Consider the following 21,655-nt stretch of genomic DNA (forward strand, 5'->3'; position numbering starts at 1 on the left):
GTGTATTTTGTTGAGTTTCTCGTAGACTAGCTGACATACGTGGCATTGGGCAGATATTCATTTTGCGATTTTTCTATTACAAACGAAAACAAAAAAATGAACTATGTTTGTAGTGTAGAGTTTCTGCACGCTGGGGGCAGCTGCTTCGCGTGTCTACAATGCGGTTTTGTAAACGTCTCTGGGGCAACGCCTCTCATAGCTCTAAGGACAGGTATTGCTTTCGCATACAGTCTCACACTTCGCAGCTGCAAGCTGTCAAATGTATACCAGATATCAGGAAATTCCTGAAGTTCACTTGATTCTAGGAATGTCTTAACAGTAAACAATAAATGCGTTAAAACTAGATGCATGATGCAGCATTTTTCCACGCATCTCAGTGTTTTCGGCGTCATATCTCTTGAACGATGTGTCGTTCAGTCTTATATTTTTGTAGGTACCTTCAGCAGCATACGTAGATACTGTCTGCGAAATATGTTGCGAATAGAGTAAGTAGCAAAGAAGTAAAAAATTTAAAGTCACGCATGACGCGGCACTTTTCACGCATCTCACAGTTTACTACGTTACATGAACTATTGTGGTACCAAGATACAATTTTGTAGTGCATTTAGCGGGATATGTGGATACTTTCTGCGAAACTTTTACGAATAGAGTCAGTAGCACAGAAGTAATAAATTTAAGGTCACACATGACGCGGCACTGTTTCGTGAATCTCATTGTTCGTGTCGTCATCTCTCCTGATCTATGCTAGGTAGGTGGTTCTTACCCTCACAGCGATTGTTGCCTCACAGTAAGGGACATCTGGATATCTGTACCGAGTTTGACTGAGATCTGTCCAGTGGTTTAGGACGAGATGTGGAACATACATAAACACACACGCACACACACACACACACACACATATATATATGGTGTTACAAAAAGGTACGGCCAAACTTTCAGGAGACATTCCTCATACACAAATAAAGAAAAGATGTTATGTGTACATGTGTCCGGAAGCGCTTAATTTCCATGTTAGAGCTCATTTTAGTTTCGTCAGTATGTACTGTACTTCCTCGATTCACCGCCATGATTTCATACGGGATACTCTACCTGTGCTGCTAGAACAAGTACGACACAACATGTGGTTCATGCACGATGGAGCTCCTACACATTTCAGTCGAAGTGTTCGTACGCTTCTCAACAACAGATTCGGTGACCGATGGATTGGTAGAGGCGGACCAATTCCATGGCCTCCACGCTCCCCTGACCTCAACCCTCTTGACTTTCATTTATGGGGGCATTTGAAAGCTCTTGGCAACCCCGATACCAAATGTAGAGACTCTTCGTGCTCGTATTGTGGACGGCTGTGATACAATACGCCATTCTCCAGGACTGCATCAGCGCATCAGGGATTCCTTGCGACGGAGGATGGTTGCATGTATCCTCGCTAATGGAGGCCATTTTGAACATTTCCTGTAACAAAGTGTTTGAAGTCACGCTGGTACGTTCTGTTGCTGTGTGTTCCCACTCCATGATTAATGCGATTTGAAGAGAAGTAATAAAATGAGCTCTAACATGGAAAGTAAGCGTTTCTGGACACATGTCCACATAACATATTTTCTTTCTTTGTCTGTGAAGAATGTTTCCTGAAAGTTTGGCCGTACCTTTTTGTAACACCCTGTATATATATATATATAATAAAAGTATATATATATATACTTTTATAATATGTATGAATTCATTTATTCGGTTTTTAACCACACAGCTATCGACAAATTCATACTGCCTGCCCTGGGACAACGTTAAAATTAACAGTTTCAATGTTTTAAGCTCAAAGAAATATTCTTCATTTCACGTACATCCCCATACTTCAGATAAGGACTTCTAAAACACTTTCGTGAGTTACGTCTGATGCTACTTTAACTTCTAGCTATGACTCCAACAATTTACCGAGCTCTTTTTGGTGCTAAATCTTTGGTATAATGTACCTTGTCTGTAAGCACGCTAGCTTAAGGGCATCGTTTACCGCCTCCTCTTAGCTACTCCCCCAGTGGGTCCTGGTGCCTCTAGGGCCGGCGGTGGGTAAGCAGAGGCTGTTGGGCAGCCAGGCGGGACAACGGAGCTACTCCCGCAGCGTCAATTGAGCCTGCTTAAGCGCGATTGCCATCCCCCGGTCAGAGTCACCCAACAGCAGCTGCCTGCGTCACCAGGCTATTTCTGACGGGTCGCTCTTGTACCCATCTACATATCCAATCTGCACGTCGCAGCGAGCTTCTCGCCTCACCTTTCAGTGCAGCGGTACCGCTACTCTAAGACTTCACTGCATAAGCTGCCTTACAATGTGTGGCGGCTGTTACTTTTGGCGCCCGCCAACATGCGCAACTCACCTTTGCACTTTTGTATTGTTCACGGACTATGACAACTATTTGTAACGACGGTTCGAGATCCAGGAGGTTCAACAAAGAGTTATGACGCTCACAGGTGACCATTATTTAATGTTACGCACCTGAATGTCAGGATCGTGACACCATCCGAACTACGGTCTTCCCTTGTTACGATGCAGTCGCAGGAATAGTGACACTATCGATCTGTGTGTGCAGAAGGCTTCTGAAAGGTGTTCACCGTTCAAGGTAACCAGTAAAATGTCACACGAATGAGTGGCCACGGTCACATCTACCCAAACCGTTCTGTTCTCGGACGATACAGGTCTAAGTCTACTAAGAATGCTGATCATCATTTGATTTTGTGAGCAGTGTAAAAGGTTATCAGTCCTTATTCATGCCTGAGAGGAACGCTACCTGTTGTGGGAGGTCTGCGTGTGAAGTTTACATCCTTACTTAATGACATGACCTCTTTGCCTTTCCATATGGAAACATGACTGCACAGCGTATTAAGAAATGAAATCTGGTTATGGCATTTTTGGCCAGGGGTGCAAGTCTTTTCATTTGATACCATTTTTATGTTTTGGGCGTCGATTATGACAAGGAGAAAGCACGCAAAGACTCGCATACACACTAGAGTCGACAACGCCCAACGCTAACCAAATGACCACGAGTAGCTGACATAGGCCTATAAAGATGTCTATGTGGATCATGTAGTACAGTGGGTGATGATTCTACCTAGTATGACGACAGCACTGGAAATCAGAGCTCGTTCGGTAATATCTTCTACACAGGGTAGCTCAACACATGTTAGGGCACGTTCGTTCTTGCTACCTGAATTCTGTTTGTAAGCGGCTCTCGGGCGGTGTATTGCTACTCGTAGACTTTCTTTGCCGCTGTCGCGCGAGAGCAGCATTGTAAGACGAATGGCAATCACTTCCTATGGTGCCCATAGACACCACCATCAGCAGTTTCACACGACAAATTGTGTAATGTTATGCTACCTAGAATAATCATAATCCGTAATGACAGTGTCGTGTGTTATACACATTGCCAATATTTCGTAACTTTCAAAGCTTAAATTTTGACTTACCTTTATTTCAGGAATGATTCGCAAATTGCGATTATTGATCCGCATCGGCTGTAGAATATTTCAGAACAAATGAATATTAGCGCCGAACTGGAACTCGAACCCGAATTTCCCGCTTCTTGCGAGCGGTCGCCTTAACAACTTCGCCTACCCGAGCACGCTCCCAGGAGGTGCACAAACTTCCATTTTACCTGGCGTCTACATTCCCGCACAGGCTAAGACATTGTTTTTCGATGGTTACATTGCTCTGCCATGGCGTGAAATACTGTATTGTACTACACTCCATTATCTTTATCTGTTTAATTTTTCCTCGAATGTCTGAAAGTATTGTCTAACGGTAAAACAAGCGAAATTTCTCATGGCCTGTACGAGAAACCAGTTCCCTAAATATCCCTAACACTGTTTCGCGAATTCGTCATTATTTTTACAATGATTTCCATTCAAATTCCGTTAGAAATCCTAAAATCTTTCTTATGGATGAAGTTGATCGGTTATAGCGCTCTTAAGTACTTCAGACTCTTCTTTTAGGCCGATTTAATGGGAATCCAAATCATTCGAGCTCTTTTTGAGAAGAGTGCACCTAAGTTTTGTAAGCAGCCTTCTGAGACCAGATTCCAAAATGATGCCAATGCATCAGTGAGACCTTACTGGCTCTTTCAGTAAATGATAACATGTTTTCTTTCATTCATTGCAGAGCCCTTACGTTTATCGTACACTATAATAGACTTCTACCCGACCTTTCCTAGTTATTTCCCACATCATGTGTTACATGCATTTAAGGCTCATACAACTACTGAAAACTGCTTCGGATCTCCTGGAAGTTATTTGGTGATCATACACTGATCAGCCAAATCATTATGACCGTAAACCACAGAGAGATTAAGTGCGCTCAGTAGCGTCTTTGACAGTTGGCGCGGTAAGGAAAGTGTGTAAGCGTGCCAGAGAGGAATGGGGAATCATTCTAGCGATGACACGGCCGCAAATGAGGAAATCCACTGGCACCAGCGACTTTGACAAAGAACTGATTGTTGCGTCCTGGCGCCTCGGAACAAGAATCTCGGAAACGGAGAACCTGCTGGGCTCTTTGCGTGCTACCGTTGTGGGCGTTATGGGAAGTGTTTGAAGGACGTTGGAACCGCGAGTAGGCAACGATGTGTCGGACGTCTACGCCTCGAAACAGTACAAGGAGGTGGAAAGCTTGCCCTCTCCGTAAAGCAGTAGAGGCGGCGATCTGTTGCAGGTCTGACGAAAGAGTGCAATGCTGCTGCTACACGTGTGTTTCAGGGAGAGCACACTGTTCGGTGTACATTGCTGAGCATGGATCTCCACAACAGACAGCCCCTGTGTATTCCCCTGTTGACCCAACGACAGTGTCAGTTACAACTGCGGTGAGTACGAGATCATCGCCGTTGTACCGTGGACCACTGGAAACCTGTCGCCTGGTGTATGAATCGAGTTTCTTGTTAAAGCTGCTCAATAAAGCTGGTCAATGGTCGCGTCGGGATATGCCGTCATTCAAGCTCCTTGAAACATGCGCGCACCACGGACGCGGCTCTGTGAGGACATTATTATGCTGTGGGGAACATTCATTTCTCTTGTAATCGAAGTGGTGTCCTGTAAACTTCACCTAGTGAAATCTGTACCCAGTGAAATTTGCACCCAGAAAAGTTGAGGAAGAGTCCACTAATTCATCCCGTCCCAATTCCGCGACTTGCCCAGCAGATAGAAGAACCGAAGGCCCGTCTTGGCCACCACTGGGTGTGCCTTGACGAAGAGGACTGGAAATCTGGACTACGTCAACGCCGGCCGTTGTGGTCGAGCGGTTCTAGGTGCTTCAGTCAGGAACCGCGCTGCTGCTACGGTCGCAGGTTCGAATCCTGCCTCGGGCGTGGATGTGTGTGATGTCCATGGGTTAATTAGGTTTAAGTAGTTCTATGTCTAGGAGACTGATGACCTCAGATGTTAAGTTCCATAGTGCTCAGAGCCATTTGAACCATTTTTGAGCTCTCGGGCGCCATCACGACGCCCACAGATCACCGGCCTGTCAGTTATCGGAAATGCGTGACCTGTTCCAAGACATCTGGCCACACGCTTCTGGAAATATACCAAGAACTTGCCGATCCATGCCACACGTAATCGCCGCAGCATTGCGTTCCAACAGTGGACCAACACTCTATTAAGCAGGCGCCATAATGTTTTTTCTCATCAGCGTACTTTCTTGTGGTTAGTTATATACACTAAGAATATGAGTAGCCCTAATCCGATTCCAGAGGATCGCGTGACGTTAATTTTATTTATAAAGACCACTCGTTTTCTGGATTAACGAACTGAGTTTCGACCATTAGCAATACACGTAGTCTGACTCAGTCGTGTAGACTACCTGATCTTTGGTAGTCACTGATATCTAAGCAGAATGACGGTTGCCATTCAGAAACCAATTTCTGCAAATGTAACTATTCGTATTTGTACATAATTTACATAATTAGTAACGTACTGATTTGAAGAGAGGTGTTGCGTTGCGCCCAAGTGATTCTTTCTAAATCCGCGCTCTTTTCCGAAAAGAAGAGTTTCTCTTTCAATGGCACAGTCCAGTCACATTAATGTGACCACCGCCTATGTACCTATGTACGACGTCAACGTGCAATAGCGCTCACAGGCAGCACTAGCAGTGGAGAGCATATAAAACGTGTCAGTGGGATGCAGAAAACAGTAGAGTCGTTGTGGTAATACGAGAACGGAGCGATTTATCTGACGTCCGAAAGTCATGACCGTTGACTTTCGGAGCAAGGGCGGAAGCATTTCAGAAACGGGTAAGATTTGTAAATTGGTTAACGCATACTGTGCATGGCAAAAGGACGCTATGCAAAACCGGCGTCGAAGCAACTGTGCTGCGCTATGGGCCATAGATGACAGAGTTGAACGACGGAAGCGGAGATTTGTACGGGCGAATAGACGTGTAAGGTCCATGCACACAACCGACTGCTGTTCATCGCTGACGAAGATTGGAATTTGCACGCCAAGACCGCAAATGAGTGGCGGCAGCTAGCCTTTTCGGATGAATTACGTTTTTTACTCCATCGGACAAATGGCCATTGGTGTGTACGGAGTGAAATGTCTGAAAGCAAACACCCTGCAACAATCTTCGGAAGAGTCCATACCGCAAAAGGGAGCTTTGTGGTCTGGAAAATGTTTTCGTGACATTCCCTGAGCAATGTCGTTAATCTGGAAGCGCAATTCATCGACAAAAATATGCATCTATCTTTGGGGACCATGTCCACACTTGCATGGACTTTGTTTTCGCTCGGCACGTTGACATCTACCAGCAGGGCAATGCTTTGTGTCACACAGTACGCAGTGTACATACGTGGTTCGAAGAGCACCAGGATGGCCACTGAACTCCCAGTATTTAAGCCCACTCGAGAATCTGTGGGCTGTTCGCGCCATGAATCTCAACCGAGAAACCAAGGGCAGCTGGCCACGACAATGGCGTCGCCATGGTTCAACATCCCTGTTGTAACCCCCCCCCCCCCCCTCCCCCAGAACCCAGAACCTCACTCACTTTGCAAAAGGTGGCAATTTAGGCTTTTGAGAGATAGGCACGTTAATGTGACTGGACGTCTGTTCGTATAATGTGTTCCCCGCTTCTGCAACAGATGCAAGTTATAGATGCAGGGATACTGTATAATGTGGTGCGTCACTTCCTTTCGCCTCGCCGTGAAGGGGAATCATCTGTTTCACTCACTTGAAACTGTTGACTGCGCGAGATAGTCGAGATAAATGGGATCCTGTCAGCTGTTTCCCGACTACAATAGCACTTTATCTGCCGCCAAGTTTTAACACAGGAACAAAGGGTAACCTCCTCAAGATATTTACGAATGCTCCCTGTTTTCTTGATGCCAGTTTGTTTACTGAGGGATTTATGGTAATCAAGGCATTTACATTCAGCAGGAATTTGCTAAATTGCCATGACAAAGGTTTTGTGCCATCCACAGATGTACACTTTCAGTTGTTGGTGGCAGTTGTACAAAGCGTTGCAAAACGTGTTTTTACAAAATCGATAATGCGCTTGGTTTTTACATTCACCTTGATGGCGGAGGCGAAAATCAAATGTTTCTGAGCTGCTAAGGCTCAAGTACACAGTTTGGGGTATACATTAAGTAAGGACATATCTAATGATTAAGTCAGATCGAATTCAGATATAACAGAACACGAAACAGTATTCGTCATTTAGAAATGAATACTCCTTTGTTCTGAAGTAGCCAGAACATATCGTCTGGAATGGGTGGAGGTATTTCGTAGCTATTTTGGAATTTACCTTTACTGTTTTCATAACATAACATAATAAATGAAAGAATTCCCCCATGTAGAAAACAAGGTACACAGAATGGTCATACCAAGTAGATAGGCGCAGGCGAAGAAAGCTACCGATAAAGGTTAATGTGGAAAGTTTGTAACGGGAGAGTTAAGAGTGCTTAGAGTTTTAAGATAACAGAGGCTTAGTAAAGGGAGGAATAGAGCGGAAAGGGGCTTTAGTTGGAATCAAGGATTGTCTCAAATTGTTTGCCCGAATCTCATGGTCAGGAAATCTTACTTTTGGTCAGAATACAGAGCATGTCCAGGTGAAGGAAGTGGGGGATGTGTTGGTGTGGACACGGCTGTGACGTGATTTGGACGGGAATGGGGAGGCGACCGAATTGTGTTGTAGGCAAACCTATTTCGTAGGAGAGGGAAGTTAAGTTGAGTAAGTGATAGTGTGTTAGGGAAGTGGATAGTAAATGGCAAATATATTTTATAGCTTTCCTGAGGATTCTTCCAAGGAATCTGCCTTTCTTATGCTTAATTTTATGTGGCCTTTCCATTTTAAATCTGTCAGTACACACAATTCCAGGTATTTAATGGATATGGCTGCTCCAGTGATTATTGGGCAATTGTATAATCATACAATAACTGGTCTTTCCACCTGTTTGTGCGTAGTAGGTTACAGCTGTGTATGTTTAGGGTCAACTGACAATCTTTTCGCCAAACGTTGATCCTCTGCGGATCTTGTAAATTTCACTGTAATTTTATAGCATTGCGACTTCTCTGTATACATCAGCATCATCCGCGAACAGCCTCATGGAGGTTTTGACGTTATCCACTAGGTCTTTTATACACAGGGTAAGTTATCTTACAACTTCAAACTGTAATAACTTTAACATTATACTAAATAATAAAAACAAAATAACTCGTGTTGTTCCCTCGTTCATACACGTTGGTCTGTGCACCCCTAGTGCTATGGACAAGGTCCAGTAGTTATTCCGTTCCACGTACGCTCCACATTGAGAATGCAGGTCTTCACGTCCTGTAGGTCTGTAGCATTGATTAGGTACAATTCCTTAATGATTCGCCATAGGAAGAAGTTTAGTAGTGTGAGACCAGTTAGTCGTGGCGACTACTGAATCGGACCATCTCGTCCAATCCACGCAGAGGAAAAATTTTCATTCCAAAATTAACGGACATTTCAGGAAACATTCAGGTGGAACCACGTCGTGCTGGGATACGACGTCAGGTTGCAGGTATTCCAATTGTGGCACGGCAAACTCTTGTAAACGTCCGAATCATACATTGTCCTTGGGAGTGTCTCTTTTTCACGTGTAACCTGAAGACACACCAATTCCGATACACGAACGTTGTGGCGTCAGTTTGCCGCAAACATCGAGCTCATCGGAAAAACAAATCTATTGCATAAGGTCGTTGTTTGCATCAGTATTGGATGGCATATCCATTGCAGACTGTTCGCGCTGAGGTTTGTTTGCCAGCTTTAATCTTCAAAGTAAATGCACGTTCTAAACAGAAAGATGTAACCTCTTATTCAAAACTTTGAGCACCGTTGATCGCGGCATTTCCAAGTCTCCAGTCGGAGTATGAACTGATTTGGTCGGACTCCGTGCAAACACCTGCGGTACATATTCAACGTCGGCGTATATGTCAGATGGAGCATCCATTCCCTGTTTATGGAGAACACTACCCATCTCCATAAAAGGTGAATGCCAAGCCGAATAGTTGGTCGAGACGATGATTCCCTTCCATACAGTGCCCGAAAGTTTCGTTGTACTTGGGTATCAGAATTCGTCTCTCTGAACCATGCTACATTCTGGACTTCCACACTTTCCGTTGATTCTACGATACCCCGAAAATGAAAAAAAACCTTGAGTTTTTTGTCACATGTTGAAGATGATGTGTTATTATCTATTATGATATTAGAGTTATTGAAATCTACAATTACAGAAAAAATTTATGTTCCCACTTCATAATGTGAACCGCTACTTTATTCATAGTATGGCGTGTATCACAATACACATGTACGCACATAAAAATAAGATCAACGTAGTACATGCGCACATGTGCATATTATGTACCAAATTTAGTTACAAATTAACAACCAAACATTGGATGTAATCAAACGCCTCATCTGTTGCTGCAAGGAAATCAGTGAAGGACCCCTTGTAGGCTCGATTTGGACGTTGAATATGAAATGGTCAATGGTATTATTAGCCGGGAGACGCCATCTGGGGTTGTTCGGCCGCCTAGTGCAGATCTTTTTATTTGACAGCACTTACGGGTCGATAATGACGACAACACAACACCTAGTCGCTGAGCGAATAAAATCTGCGGTCTGGACGGGAACCGAACCCGGGTCCGCCGCATGGCTGTCAGCCGCGCTGACCACTCTGCTACGGAGCCGTATGATTTGGTCACTTTTCCACTACGTATCGGGTTGTTTGGTTTTCGGCACCGCAGTCACATTCTGGATTCGGCTCTGCAGTCATATTTTGGAGAGGGTATCTTCCCCTGTTTATGGAGGACGTCGTCACGTCCGCCGTGGCTAACGCGTATTCGTTTTAATATTGCACACACTTTGTGTGGTTGGTTGAAACCAGGAAACTTCTCTGTGATCGCGTAATTTTGACACTGTAGTGGGCAGTGCTCTCGCCAATGTTGTTTCCAGGTATAGTTAATGTCGAAGTTTGAACTCAACAGATCTTTAGCAGTGGCTAGAGCCGGTCTTCTTGATTTCAGTTTTCTGCGATCTAGATTAAGTATGGGTAGCCTAGGATTATTGATAATATTGTGTTACTATCCAAGAAGGGCACTTTTAAAATGTATTTCGGGTTGTAGGTGGTATACATTTCAAGGAGGACAGCTGTGCAGAAGCGGTGGATTATATTGTGCCATTGGTAGCGTAAATAGTGTAATTTGGTACCAATTAAGTCTCGTGTGTATGTGAGCTTTCAATCCGTTCAGGAGCGCAGTATACCGCCACTGAATAGACGACCCCAACTGCTGATGTGTTGTTGTTGTGGTCTTCAGTCCTAAGACCGGTTTGCTGCAGCTCTCCATGCTATTCAAGACTGTGAAAGCCTCTTTGCCTTCGAGTAACTACTGCAATCTACATCCTTCGGGAATCCGCTTATTTCATTCATTTGTCTCCCTCTTCGACTTTTACTCCCCACACTTCCCTCCAGTATTAAATTGGTGATCCTCTGATGTCTCAGACTCTGTGCAACCAACCGATCCCTTCTTCTAGCCAGGTTATGCTACAAAATTCTTTGCTCCCCAGTTTTATTCAGCATTTCCTCATTAGGTACCTGATCTACCCATCTAATCTTCAGCATTCTTCTGTAGCACCACATGTAAAAAGCTTTTGTTCTCTTCTTGTCTAATCTGTTTATAGTCCATGCTTCACTTTCGTCATACATGACTACGCTACATACAAATACTTTCAGAAAAGACTTATTGACACTTAAATCTATACTTGAAGTTAAGAAATTTCTCTTCTTCAGAAACGCTGTGGATTTCAATTCCTTCTCCAATTATTTTTCTTTTGTTTCCTTTACTGCTTGCTCAATTTACATATTGAATAACATCGAGGGTAGGCTGCAACCCTGTCTCACACCCTTCTTAACCACTGCTTCCCTTTCATGCCCCTCGGTTCTTACCACTGCTGATGTACGAAGAGTATTTTTGCTGTGGAGCCACTAGAGATGTCGGACAGTTCGCGGATGATGTTAATCCTTGTCTTTATTTTACCTGCTGTCTTTGTCAGGTGCTTCAGTGACTTCTAGTTATCTTGGGTACTCGTTACGGTTGAGACGTTTCCCTGTGAACAGTTAACTGTTATTTTTACGTCCTAAGATTTCTGTTCATTACGGTCGCATTAAGGACGTTTAGGAGATGTGATTGGGTAACGACTTCCGCTGCAGACTGTACTTGCACGTGTGTCTTGTGTTGCAGCTGCACACGTCGCTGCTGATGACGCAGGACACGCTGGACGAGGCGAAGACGCGGCGCGGCAAGCCCTGCTGGTACCTGCTGCCCGAGTTCGACACGACACCGCAGACGGCCTGCAACGACGCCACGCTGCTGCAGACGGGCCTCTTCCAGCTGCTTGCCACGCACTTCCGCAACCAGCCCTACTACCTCGACGTCGTGGACCTCTTCCACGACGTGAGTAACACACTCGTTTTACCCAAATACGCGGTAGCACTGCGCTGACTCACCCTGCCGTCTTCTGCGGCTAATGCGGTCCCAGGCGGCGCAAATGCAAGGCGTTTGCCCCCTCTGCGGGCGAGGTAAATACACGGGCTGGATAAAAAGTAGTGCCAACACTGCCGTAACATGGAGGTTATGCGTCACATAGCATGCCCGCTGGATGTACGAGGGGAATTTGAAAAGTCCGTGCAAAAATAAAAACTACTTACGTTTTTGAAGTAAACCTTTTTTATTTTTCGACATAGTCTCCTTTTAGACTCATACACTTCGTCCTACGCTATTCTAATTTGGTGATCCCTTCCGAATAATAAGAATTGTCCAAGTCTGCAAAATAGCTATTAGTTGCTGCAATCACCTCCTCGTTTGAATAAAATCTTTGTCCCACCAGCCATTTCTTCTAATTGGGGAACAAATAGTAGTTCGAGTGAGCCAAATCTGGAGAACAGAGGGGGGGGGGGGGGGGAGTGAAACGAGTTGGAATCCTATTTCCATTACTTTTGCGACCACAATTGCTGAGGACTTTTTTGCGGTCCAATCGCTGGCGTTTTTCTTACAGCTCGGTTTTCAAACGGTCCAACAACGATGAATAATATGCACCTGTAATAGTTTTACTCTTTTCCAGATAGTCGATGAGGATTATCCCTTGCGAATCCCAAAAGACAGTCACCATAACCTTTCCGGCAGAAGAAATTGTCTCCGCCTTTTTTGGCGCAGATTCACCCTTGGTAATCCATTGTTTAGTTTGCTCTTTGGTCTCATGAGTATAGTAATGTATCCATGTTTCATCCACAGTGACGAAACGGCGCTTAAAGTCCTGCGGATTCTTCCTGAACAGCTGCAGACCATCCTTGCAACACTTCACACGTCTCCGTTTATGGTCAAGCATGAGCAATCGCGGAACCCATCTTGCAGATAGCTTTCTCATGTCCAAATGTTTATGCAAGATATTATGTGCCCGTTCATTCGAGATGCCCACAGCACTAGCAATCTCACACACCCTAACTCTTCTGTCATCCATCACCATATCACGGATTTTACTCGTATCAATGATTTCTGGAGCCGTAACTTCGACAAGGCGTCCAGAACGTTCAGCATCACTTGTCCCCGTATGGCCACTCGGAAAATTTTGAAACCACTTATAAACTGTTCTAATCGAAGGTGCAGAGTCACCGTAATGTTTATCAAGCTTCTCTTTAGTCTCCCGAGGCGTTTTGCCTTTCATAAAGTAATGTTTAATTACCAAACGAAATTCTTTTTCGTTCATTTTTTTGACAATCACTCGACCTCCTTGATTCACACGAATGCCAATATGGCTGAAACTTGGTGTGCGTTCTTTCCAAAGATGCTACTAACTAAACACGACGTCGATACGCGCCGGTGGTGCCACCTCTCGGACTTTGCACGGACTTTTATAACGCCCCTTGTAGCTGATAATTGACGGTCAGTTGAAATAGTGCAAGGAACGGCGATGGCTGTTTGGATCAGATGCTGTGGATACTGTCTGAAAGTGTGGAAGGCCAGTTCGAGCGTCCTAACAGCATGTTTGGGAATCACAAACAATGTACTTGGATCAAGACCTAAGTGGCACATGTTGAGAGCGAACAACAATGTTTCCTTCTGGCAGTGCATCCCATCATCCTTCATGACAATGCACAAGGTCACACGATGAACCCCGTACTGGAGCTCCTGAGTACTTAAGGGTGGAAGATACTGGAACATATACCATATTCAAACGATGTGAGTACGTGTGATTACGACTTGTTCGCCAAAGTGACGGCCACTCTTCGTGGCATGGGTTATAACGCAAGTGAGGGCATCATCCGTGCCATAGGGCGGGCTTTGCGAGACATCAACAGAGATCGATGTGCTGACGGTGAACGAAGCCTTCCATCTCTCTAGGGGAAGGTGATCAAGATGGGGGCGATTATATTGAGGCCATGCAATACGGTGAACGTCTGTCAACAAAGTCTGGCATGAATTTAACAGTGTGCTCACTACTTCTTATGAAACCCATGTATTAAAAAGCCACCGGGATTTTAAATTAATTTTCTATACAGTATCCGACCTGATAAGACGTCGCCAACGTTGCTACTTGCAGGGGCCCTTGATTTGTGGATACTCAGAAAGATAGATGGATGTCACAACAATAAGAAATACATTATAAGACAAGAAAAAAAAAAAGAAAACGATATACCACGAAGGAATTATTCGAATGAGACAAAAATCAGTAGATGTGATGTATAGACAGGGTGGTCCATTGATAGTGACCGGGCCAAAATCTCACGAAATAAGCATCAAATGAAAAAATCTACAAAGAACGAAACTTGTCTAGCTTGAAGGGGGAAACCAGATGGCGCTATGGTTGGCCCGCTAGATGGGGCTGTCATAGGTCAAACGGATGTCAACAGCGTTTTTTTTTTTTTTAAATAGGAACCCCCATTTTTATTACATATTAGCGTAGTGCGTAAAGAAATACGAATTTTTAGTTGGACCACTTTTTTCGCTTTTGTGATAGATGGCGCTGTAATAGTCACAAACGTATAAGTACGTGGTATCACGTAACATTCCGTCAGTGCGGACGGTATTTGCTTCGTGATACATTACCCGTGTTAAAATGGTCCGTTTACCAATTGCGGAAAGGTCGATATCGTGTTGATGTACGGCTATTGTGATCAAAATGCCCAACGGGCGTGTGCTATGTATGCTGCTCGGTATCCTGGACGACATCATCCAAGTGTCCGGACCGTTCGCCGGATAGTTACGTTATTTAAGGAAACAGGAAGTGTTCAGCCACATGTGAAACGTCAACCACGACCTGCAACAAATGATGATGCCCAAGTAGGTGTTTTAGCTGCTGTCACAGCTAATACCCACATCAGTACCAGACAAATTGAGTGAGAATCGGGAATCTCAAAAACGTCGGTGTTGAGAATGCTACATCAACATCGGTTGCACCCGTACCATATTTCTATGCACCAGGAATTGCATGGCGGCGACTTTGAACGTCGTGTACAGTTCTGCCACTGGGCACAAGAGAAATTACGGGACGATGACAGATTTTTTGCACGCATTCTATTTAGCGACGAAGCGTCATTCACCAACAGCGGTAACGTAAACCGGCATAATATGCACAATTTGGCAACGGAAAATCCACGATGGCTGCGACAAGTAGAGCATCAGCGACCTTGCCGGGTTAATGTATGGTGCGGCATTATGGGAGGAAGGATAATTGGCCCCCATTTTATCAATGGCAATCTAAATGGTGCAATGTATGCTGATTTCCTACGTAATGTTCTACCGATGTTACTGCAAGATGTTTCACTGCATGACAGAATGGCGATCTACTTCCAACAGGATGGATGTCCGGCACATAGCTCGCGTGCGGTTTAGGCGGTTTTGAATAGCGTATTTCATGACAGATGGGTTGGTCGTCGAAGCACCATAACATGTCTCGAACGTTCACCGGAACTGACGTCCCTGGATTTCTTTCTGTGGGGAAAGTTGAAGGATATTTGCTATCGTGACCCACCGACAACGCCTGACAACATGCGTCACCGCATTGTCAATGCATGTGCAAACATTACGGAAGACGAACTACTCGCTGTTGAGAGGAATGTCGTTACACGTTTTGCCAAATGCATTGAGGTTGACGGACATCATTTTGAGCATTTATTGCATTAATGTGGTATTTACAGGTAATCACGCTGTAACAGCATGCGTTCTCAGAAATGATAAGTTCACAAATGTACATGTATCACATTGTAACAACCGAAATAAAATGTTCAAACGTACCTACGTTCTGTATTTTAATTTAAAAAACATACCTGTTACCAACTGTTCGTCTGAAATTGTAGCCATATGTTTGTGACTATTACAGCGCCATCTATCACAAAGCGAAAAAAGTGGTCCAACTAAAACATTCATATTTCTTTAAGTACTACACGAGTAAGTAATAAAAAATGAGGGTTCATATTTTTAAAAAACGCAGTTGATATCCGTCTGACCTATGGCAGCGCCATCTAGCGGGCCAACCATAGCGCCATCTGGTTTCCCCCTTCAAGCTAGACGAGTTTCGTTCTTTGTAATTTTTTCGTTTGACGCTTATTTCGTGAGATATTTGGCCCAGTGACTATCAATGGACCGCCCTGTATACACACAAATGATTGCAATTTCAGAAAAATTGGATGATATTTTCAAGAGAAAGAGCTTGACAAATTGAGCGTCAGTAACGCGTTGGTCCACCTCAGTCCCTTGTGCAAGCAGTTATTCTGCTTGGCATTAATTGCTAGACTTGTTGGATGTCCTCCTTAAGGATATCGTGCGAAATTCTGACCGACTGGTGCATTAGATCGTCAAAATCTCAAGCCGGTTGGACGACCGTACTCACAATGCTCCAAACATTCTCAGTTAGGGAGAGATTCGGCGACCTTGCTGGCCAACGTAGGTTCTGGCAAGCACGAAGACAAGCAGTAGAAACTCTCATTGTGTGCCGGCAGGCATGATCTTGCTGAAATGTAAATCCAAGATAGCTCACCATAAAGTGCAACAAAACAGGTCGTAGAATATTGTCGTACTGCTGTGCTGTAAGGGGCCGCGGATGACAACCAAAGGGGACCTGATATGAAAAGAACTGGCAGCCCTGACCATCCCTTGTGGTTGTCGGGCGATATGGCGGGTGACAGTATCCCACCACTGACAGGGGAGTCTCCAAACACATCTTCGCTGGTCGTCGGGGCTCAGTTCAAAATGGGACTCATCACGGAAGACAATCCTACTGCCGGCCGGACTGGCCGAGCGGTTCTAGGCGCTACAGTCTGGAGCCGCGCGACCGCTACGGTCGCAGGTTCGAATCCTGCCTCGGGCATGGATGTGTGTGATGTCCTTAGGTTAGTTAGGTTTAAGTAGTTCTAAGTTCTAGGGGACTGATGACCTCAGAAGTTAAGTCCCATAGTGCTCAGAGCCATTTGAACAATTCTACTCCAGCCAATGCGATTCCAGTCTGAAGACGTGTCTGAAGATGCCTTGGACAGCGATGGGATAGCAACCTGACCGTCTCCCGCCTTACTGTCCGACAATCAGAAGTGATGGCCTGGGGTACCATTTCTTTTCATAGCAGGGCAAAGAATTTAACGTAAATTAAGATCCGGTAGGTGGCGAGAACTAAGAATGTGTTGTAGCGCCAGCTTCCACCTGCGGAATGCTGAGAAACTGGTGTCTAGCGGGAGAATCCAGTTAACATGTGTTGTAAAATAGGCACCGAGGTCACGATTGTCACATTGTAGAGTATGCTGTGCAACAGGATATTGTGTGTTGGCAGTATACACCCTCTCACTATGCCCATTCGTCCTAACTGATAACTTGGTGGAGGGTGTATACTGGCAACACACAATGTCCTGTTGCAGAGCATGCTCTGAAACATGACAGTCGTGACGTCGGTGCCTATTTCACCACACGTGCCAGCTGGATTCTTCTCCCAGACACCAGTTTCTCAGAATTCCGCAGGTGGGAACCGGCACTACAACATGTCCTCGGTTCCTGCCAGCCACGTGGCATTAATTTACATTAAATTATTTGCTTTTAGCATTTATTCACAGTAACTACTCCTTTCTTCACTCCCTTTTAATTTTCTATACCTTCTATTTTCTGAAATTCTTTTTATCGCCGACTCCCTCCCACCTCTATCACTTGGCTTTTCGCTCTTATTAACTGGTGCATGGCGTTTTTGGCAGTTATCACTGTCTTGCGTATTAACCTGTCTTTCACCTTCAACTCTCAGGTTTTCACATCTCGTCCGATGCAGTCCCCAACAATTAGTCTTTCCATCTCAGCCCTTTCGGTAAGTCTCCCCTGACGTGGGGTTCCGGGCCACTTTTCCGTACTCTCTTCTTGCCCTAAACCTCACCAGTATATTACTTGTCCTAATATAACCCTTTAATGCACGTATTATTGCATGACATGTTTCCATGTCTCAAATACTGTAAGGTGAAACTGTACTTGTAAACTTCAAGTCTTTGAAAGAACTGCCAGTAGCAAGGTATCGTAGCGTAACAGATAAGCGCTGACTGGGTGGAACTGCGTGCGTCATTATATTATTTTTTTATGATGATGGGGATATGGGCGTCCGAAGAAATTTATGTGGGAGTTGGGGGTCGGGGGTGGCGGGGAGGAGGGGGTGAGTGGGACTGCCCTATTGGAGAGTCAGTGTCAGTTTCGTGTTACGTTTTTAATAACGTCATGTCTACAGGAATGTACGTGTTGTGTTTTTGAACAGGTCTTGAGGAGAGAAAGTGAATTACAAAATAAAAAAAGATGAGATGCCTCTTAAAATAGAGGTGCAACTGTTCATACCTTCGTACCGAACAAATTTACGAGAAAGTCAAGTGTTGTGGATAATGTCCCCCTGGTAGCAAGTAACATTTGCTTGATAAATTTTTGTTTTGCTTCTGGACAAAAAGTTATTAGGTGTGGTCAAAGTAAATCGGACAACCTGTATGTAACATCCTGCAAGTTGCTGTTATATGATTACGCCCAAGTCCATCCATCGTGGTTTCCTGATACCGGATATGGTCTTTTCTGTATGTTTTGACGCTCTTTACCCAGAAAAACAATCTTCCTATTGCCATGTTTTCAAACCACCGACAAATTTTGCCTAAATGCTCTTTTTCTCATTTGATAAACCACTTTTTACGTCTTACAAGCTAGCAAAAGGAATTCATTTATATGTTCTATTCCGATCAGCTTCTGTCAGTGCAGGTGGAAAACTTGTTCGCGAAGACAAGCACGTATTGTACGGTGACATTGCCGCTGGGCGGTGGGATGGCACTCGGCGCGTTGTATGACATGCGCTCGGTTAGTACGCGCATTTCCTCCTAGATGGCGGCAGCGGTCACACATGCGAACGAAAGCTCGTAAACGTCAGATGGCACAGAAGCGACAAAAGCAGCGGCGTTACGAGATCTCATCGTGCGAGTGAGCACCAGGGACGGGTTATCCACGTAACATTTGCTGTAAGACCACAACAACAACAAAAACAACACGTGTTACGGGACTCGAATTGTCAGTGATGTTTTGTCTTACCCAGGCATGTTTCAGCATTTCCTGTGCTATCTTCAGTGGAGTTTTCTTCAATTTCTTTCTCTCACGGCGCTATTAAACATGTATGCTGGTAGCTTTGAATCTACCATGCATTCTTCAGCTTGTCTTTTTTTTGGGATGGGGAGGGGGCTCGGGAGGGATCGATGACCTCAGCAGTTTGGTCCCTTAGGAATTCACTCACATTTGAACATCTTGAACATGATTTTTGATGTTGTGGTGTTTGCTTCATTGCTCGCGTCGTGTTAATAAGCGTACTTGTTTAACTGTTGTAAGACAATCATTTTGTATGATTCGTCGCCAACCTCAGACTGATCTGGCGGCAGAAACTCTGTGGGTTAGACACGCATTTTTTATGATTTGTCAGCCAAGCACAGTTCGAATTGACGACAGGAACTCTTGTGTTTGGGTGACCAGTCATACAAAATGCACGCATAACTAAAGCAGCAACACGACACGAGCAAGGAAACAAAACACCACAACACAAAAACCATTGCAAGCTGTAGAACGCATGATACATTTAAAGCTACCAGCATACGTAATAAATAACGTCATGTGAGAAAGAAAATAAACCAAACCCCAGTGAGATAGCACATAAAATGCTGAAACGTGTCTGGGTAATACAAAATCATAATACGGTGTATTGCATAAGGCGGAATTCCTCTCCAGTTTTTCTTAGCAAGCACGGAAATAAGACCTGCAACATCCACGAGATGATCAATTATACTACTGTTTAGGACAATATGCACATAGTTGTGCAGCATCTTCAAAGTACATACTGGAAACATGTTTTCAAAATTTATTTATTGATATATTTAACCTGACAAGATTAAGACCCTCCGGCCATCTGTTACATCTAACCAGGCGTTCTCAGCACTGTGCATTACAAAATGGTTGAAATGGCTCTGAGGACTATGGGACTTAACTTCTGAGGTCATCAGTCCTCTAGAACTTAGAACTACTTATACCGAACTAACCTAAGGACATCACACACATCCATGCCCGAGGCAGGATTCGAACCTGCGACCGTAGCGGTCGCGCGGTTCCAGACTGTAGCGCCTAGAACCGCTTGGCCACCCCGGCCGGCTGTACATTACATATATTACGATAAGCATGTTATAAGTTACACCTACTACACTGTAGAATAAAACATTTAGAAATACCAAACTGCAGAAAAACAGACAGTTTACATTCGTTCATGACAAGCACAAGATCCAGGAGTAACCTGCAGAAATGGCACTTCCCTGGCCCCTGTGACTGCGGACCACAGACCGTGGAGCTCCTAACCGATTATCAGCTGTGCCCTACATTTTGCACAGAAGAAGATAGTGTGCTCGCGACACGGGTTGCAATTGAAGATGCAATATTTTGGTCTAGAATAATACAGCCTGGAAATGCTTTCTTTCATTTGTTCTAAGTGCTGCTTGCTATGTATTGTATTTGTTTTCTGACTCGAATAAGTGAATAATCGGAAGGAAAAATGGGCGCTAGCAACAACGGAGAGGAGAGAAAGAGGAAAATGGTAGAACATGGGAAGCAAAAGTGACATCACTTAGAGATAAATGAAAAGAGATAGAAGTGTAACGTGGAAATTTTGGGAAGATTTGATTTATTGTTTGACAGAGGTAAAACTGGCCACATACGTTAATTTTTGGGGAAACGTTATGAGGGTGAGAGAAGGTACTTCATCTTCTTCTTAAAAGCAGCAGGGCACTGGATTGTGGGCAGAGTGCGGGGAAGAAGCGGACAGCAGCAACAAGGAAGGAATTAGCGAATGCTTTTGTTTCATGGATGAACACAGTGAGGATACTAAAAAAGTGAGACCTTGTATTTCGATTATGATGAGATGTTTCCAGACAAAAGTTTATATGTCTTGTTTTGAAAAGTGCTGTGTCCCTTAATAATATGAGACACTTTAAAAAATACTGCACGTACATATCGTTACTTCTTAAGACATCAAGGGATATACAGTGAGGCGATAAAGGTCATGGGATAGTGATATGCACCATATACAGATGAGGTATAGGCTACACGAGTTATAAAAGGGCAGTGCATTGGTGGAGCTGTCATTTGTGGCCAGGTGATTCATGCGGAACGGTTGCCGATGTGATTACGGCAGCGCGACGGGAATTAACAGACTTTAAATTCAGAATGGTAGTTGGAGCTGGACGCTTAGGACATTCCATTTCGGACTCGTTAGGGAATTCAGTATTCCGAGATCCACAGTGTCAAGTGTGTGCCGAGAATACCAGATTTCAGGTATTACCTCTGACCACGGACAACGCAGTGGCCGGTTGCCTTCACTTAACGAACGAGAACAGCGGCGTTTGCGTAGAGTTGCCAGGGCTCGTGACCGCGTCGGTTGGACCCAGGACGGCTGGAAAGTCGTGGCCTGGTCGGACGAGTCTCGACTGCAGTTGTTAAGAGCTGATGGTACGGTTGAAGTGTGGCGCAGACCCCATTAAGCCACGGACCCAAATTATCAACATGGAACTGTACAAGCTGGTGGTGGACCCATAATGGTGTTGGCCGTGTTTACGTGGAATGGACTACGTCCTCTGGTCCAACTGAAACGATCATT

At 44.6% G+C, this 21,655-nt stretch overlaps 1 protein-coding gene across 1 annotated transcript in view; it reads left to right on the plus strand.

Annotated features, from left to right (window-relative positions):
• Window positions 1-21,655, plus strand: part of LOC124798421 (farnesyl pyrophosphate synthase-like) — a 262,415-nt gene that overhangs the window by 138,328 nt on the left and 102,432 nt on the right. The window contains exon 4 of the mRNA XM_047261823.1: window positions 11,725-11,937. Within this exon, the coding sequence (XP_047117779.1) occupies window positions 11,725-11,937 (213 nt within the window). The remainder of the gene's footprint in view (window positions 1-11,724; window positions 11,938-21,655) is intronic.

Source organism: Schistocerca piceifrons, chromosome 5 (assembly GCF_021461385.2).
Source record: "Schistocerca piceifrons isolate TAMUIC-IGC-003096 chromosome 5, iqSchPice1.1, whole genome shotgun sequence".
In the NCBI taxonomy this organism is placed as follows: domain Eukaryota; kingdom Metazoa; phylum Arthropoda; class Insecta; order Orthoptera; family Acrididae; genus Schistocerca; species Schistocerca piceifrons.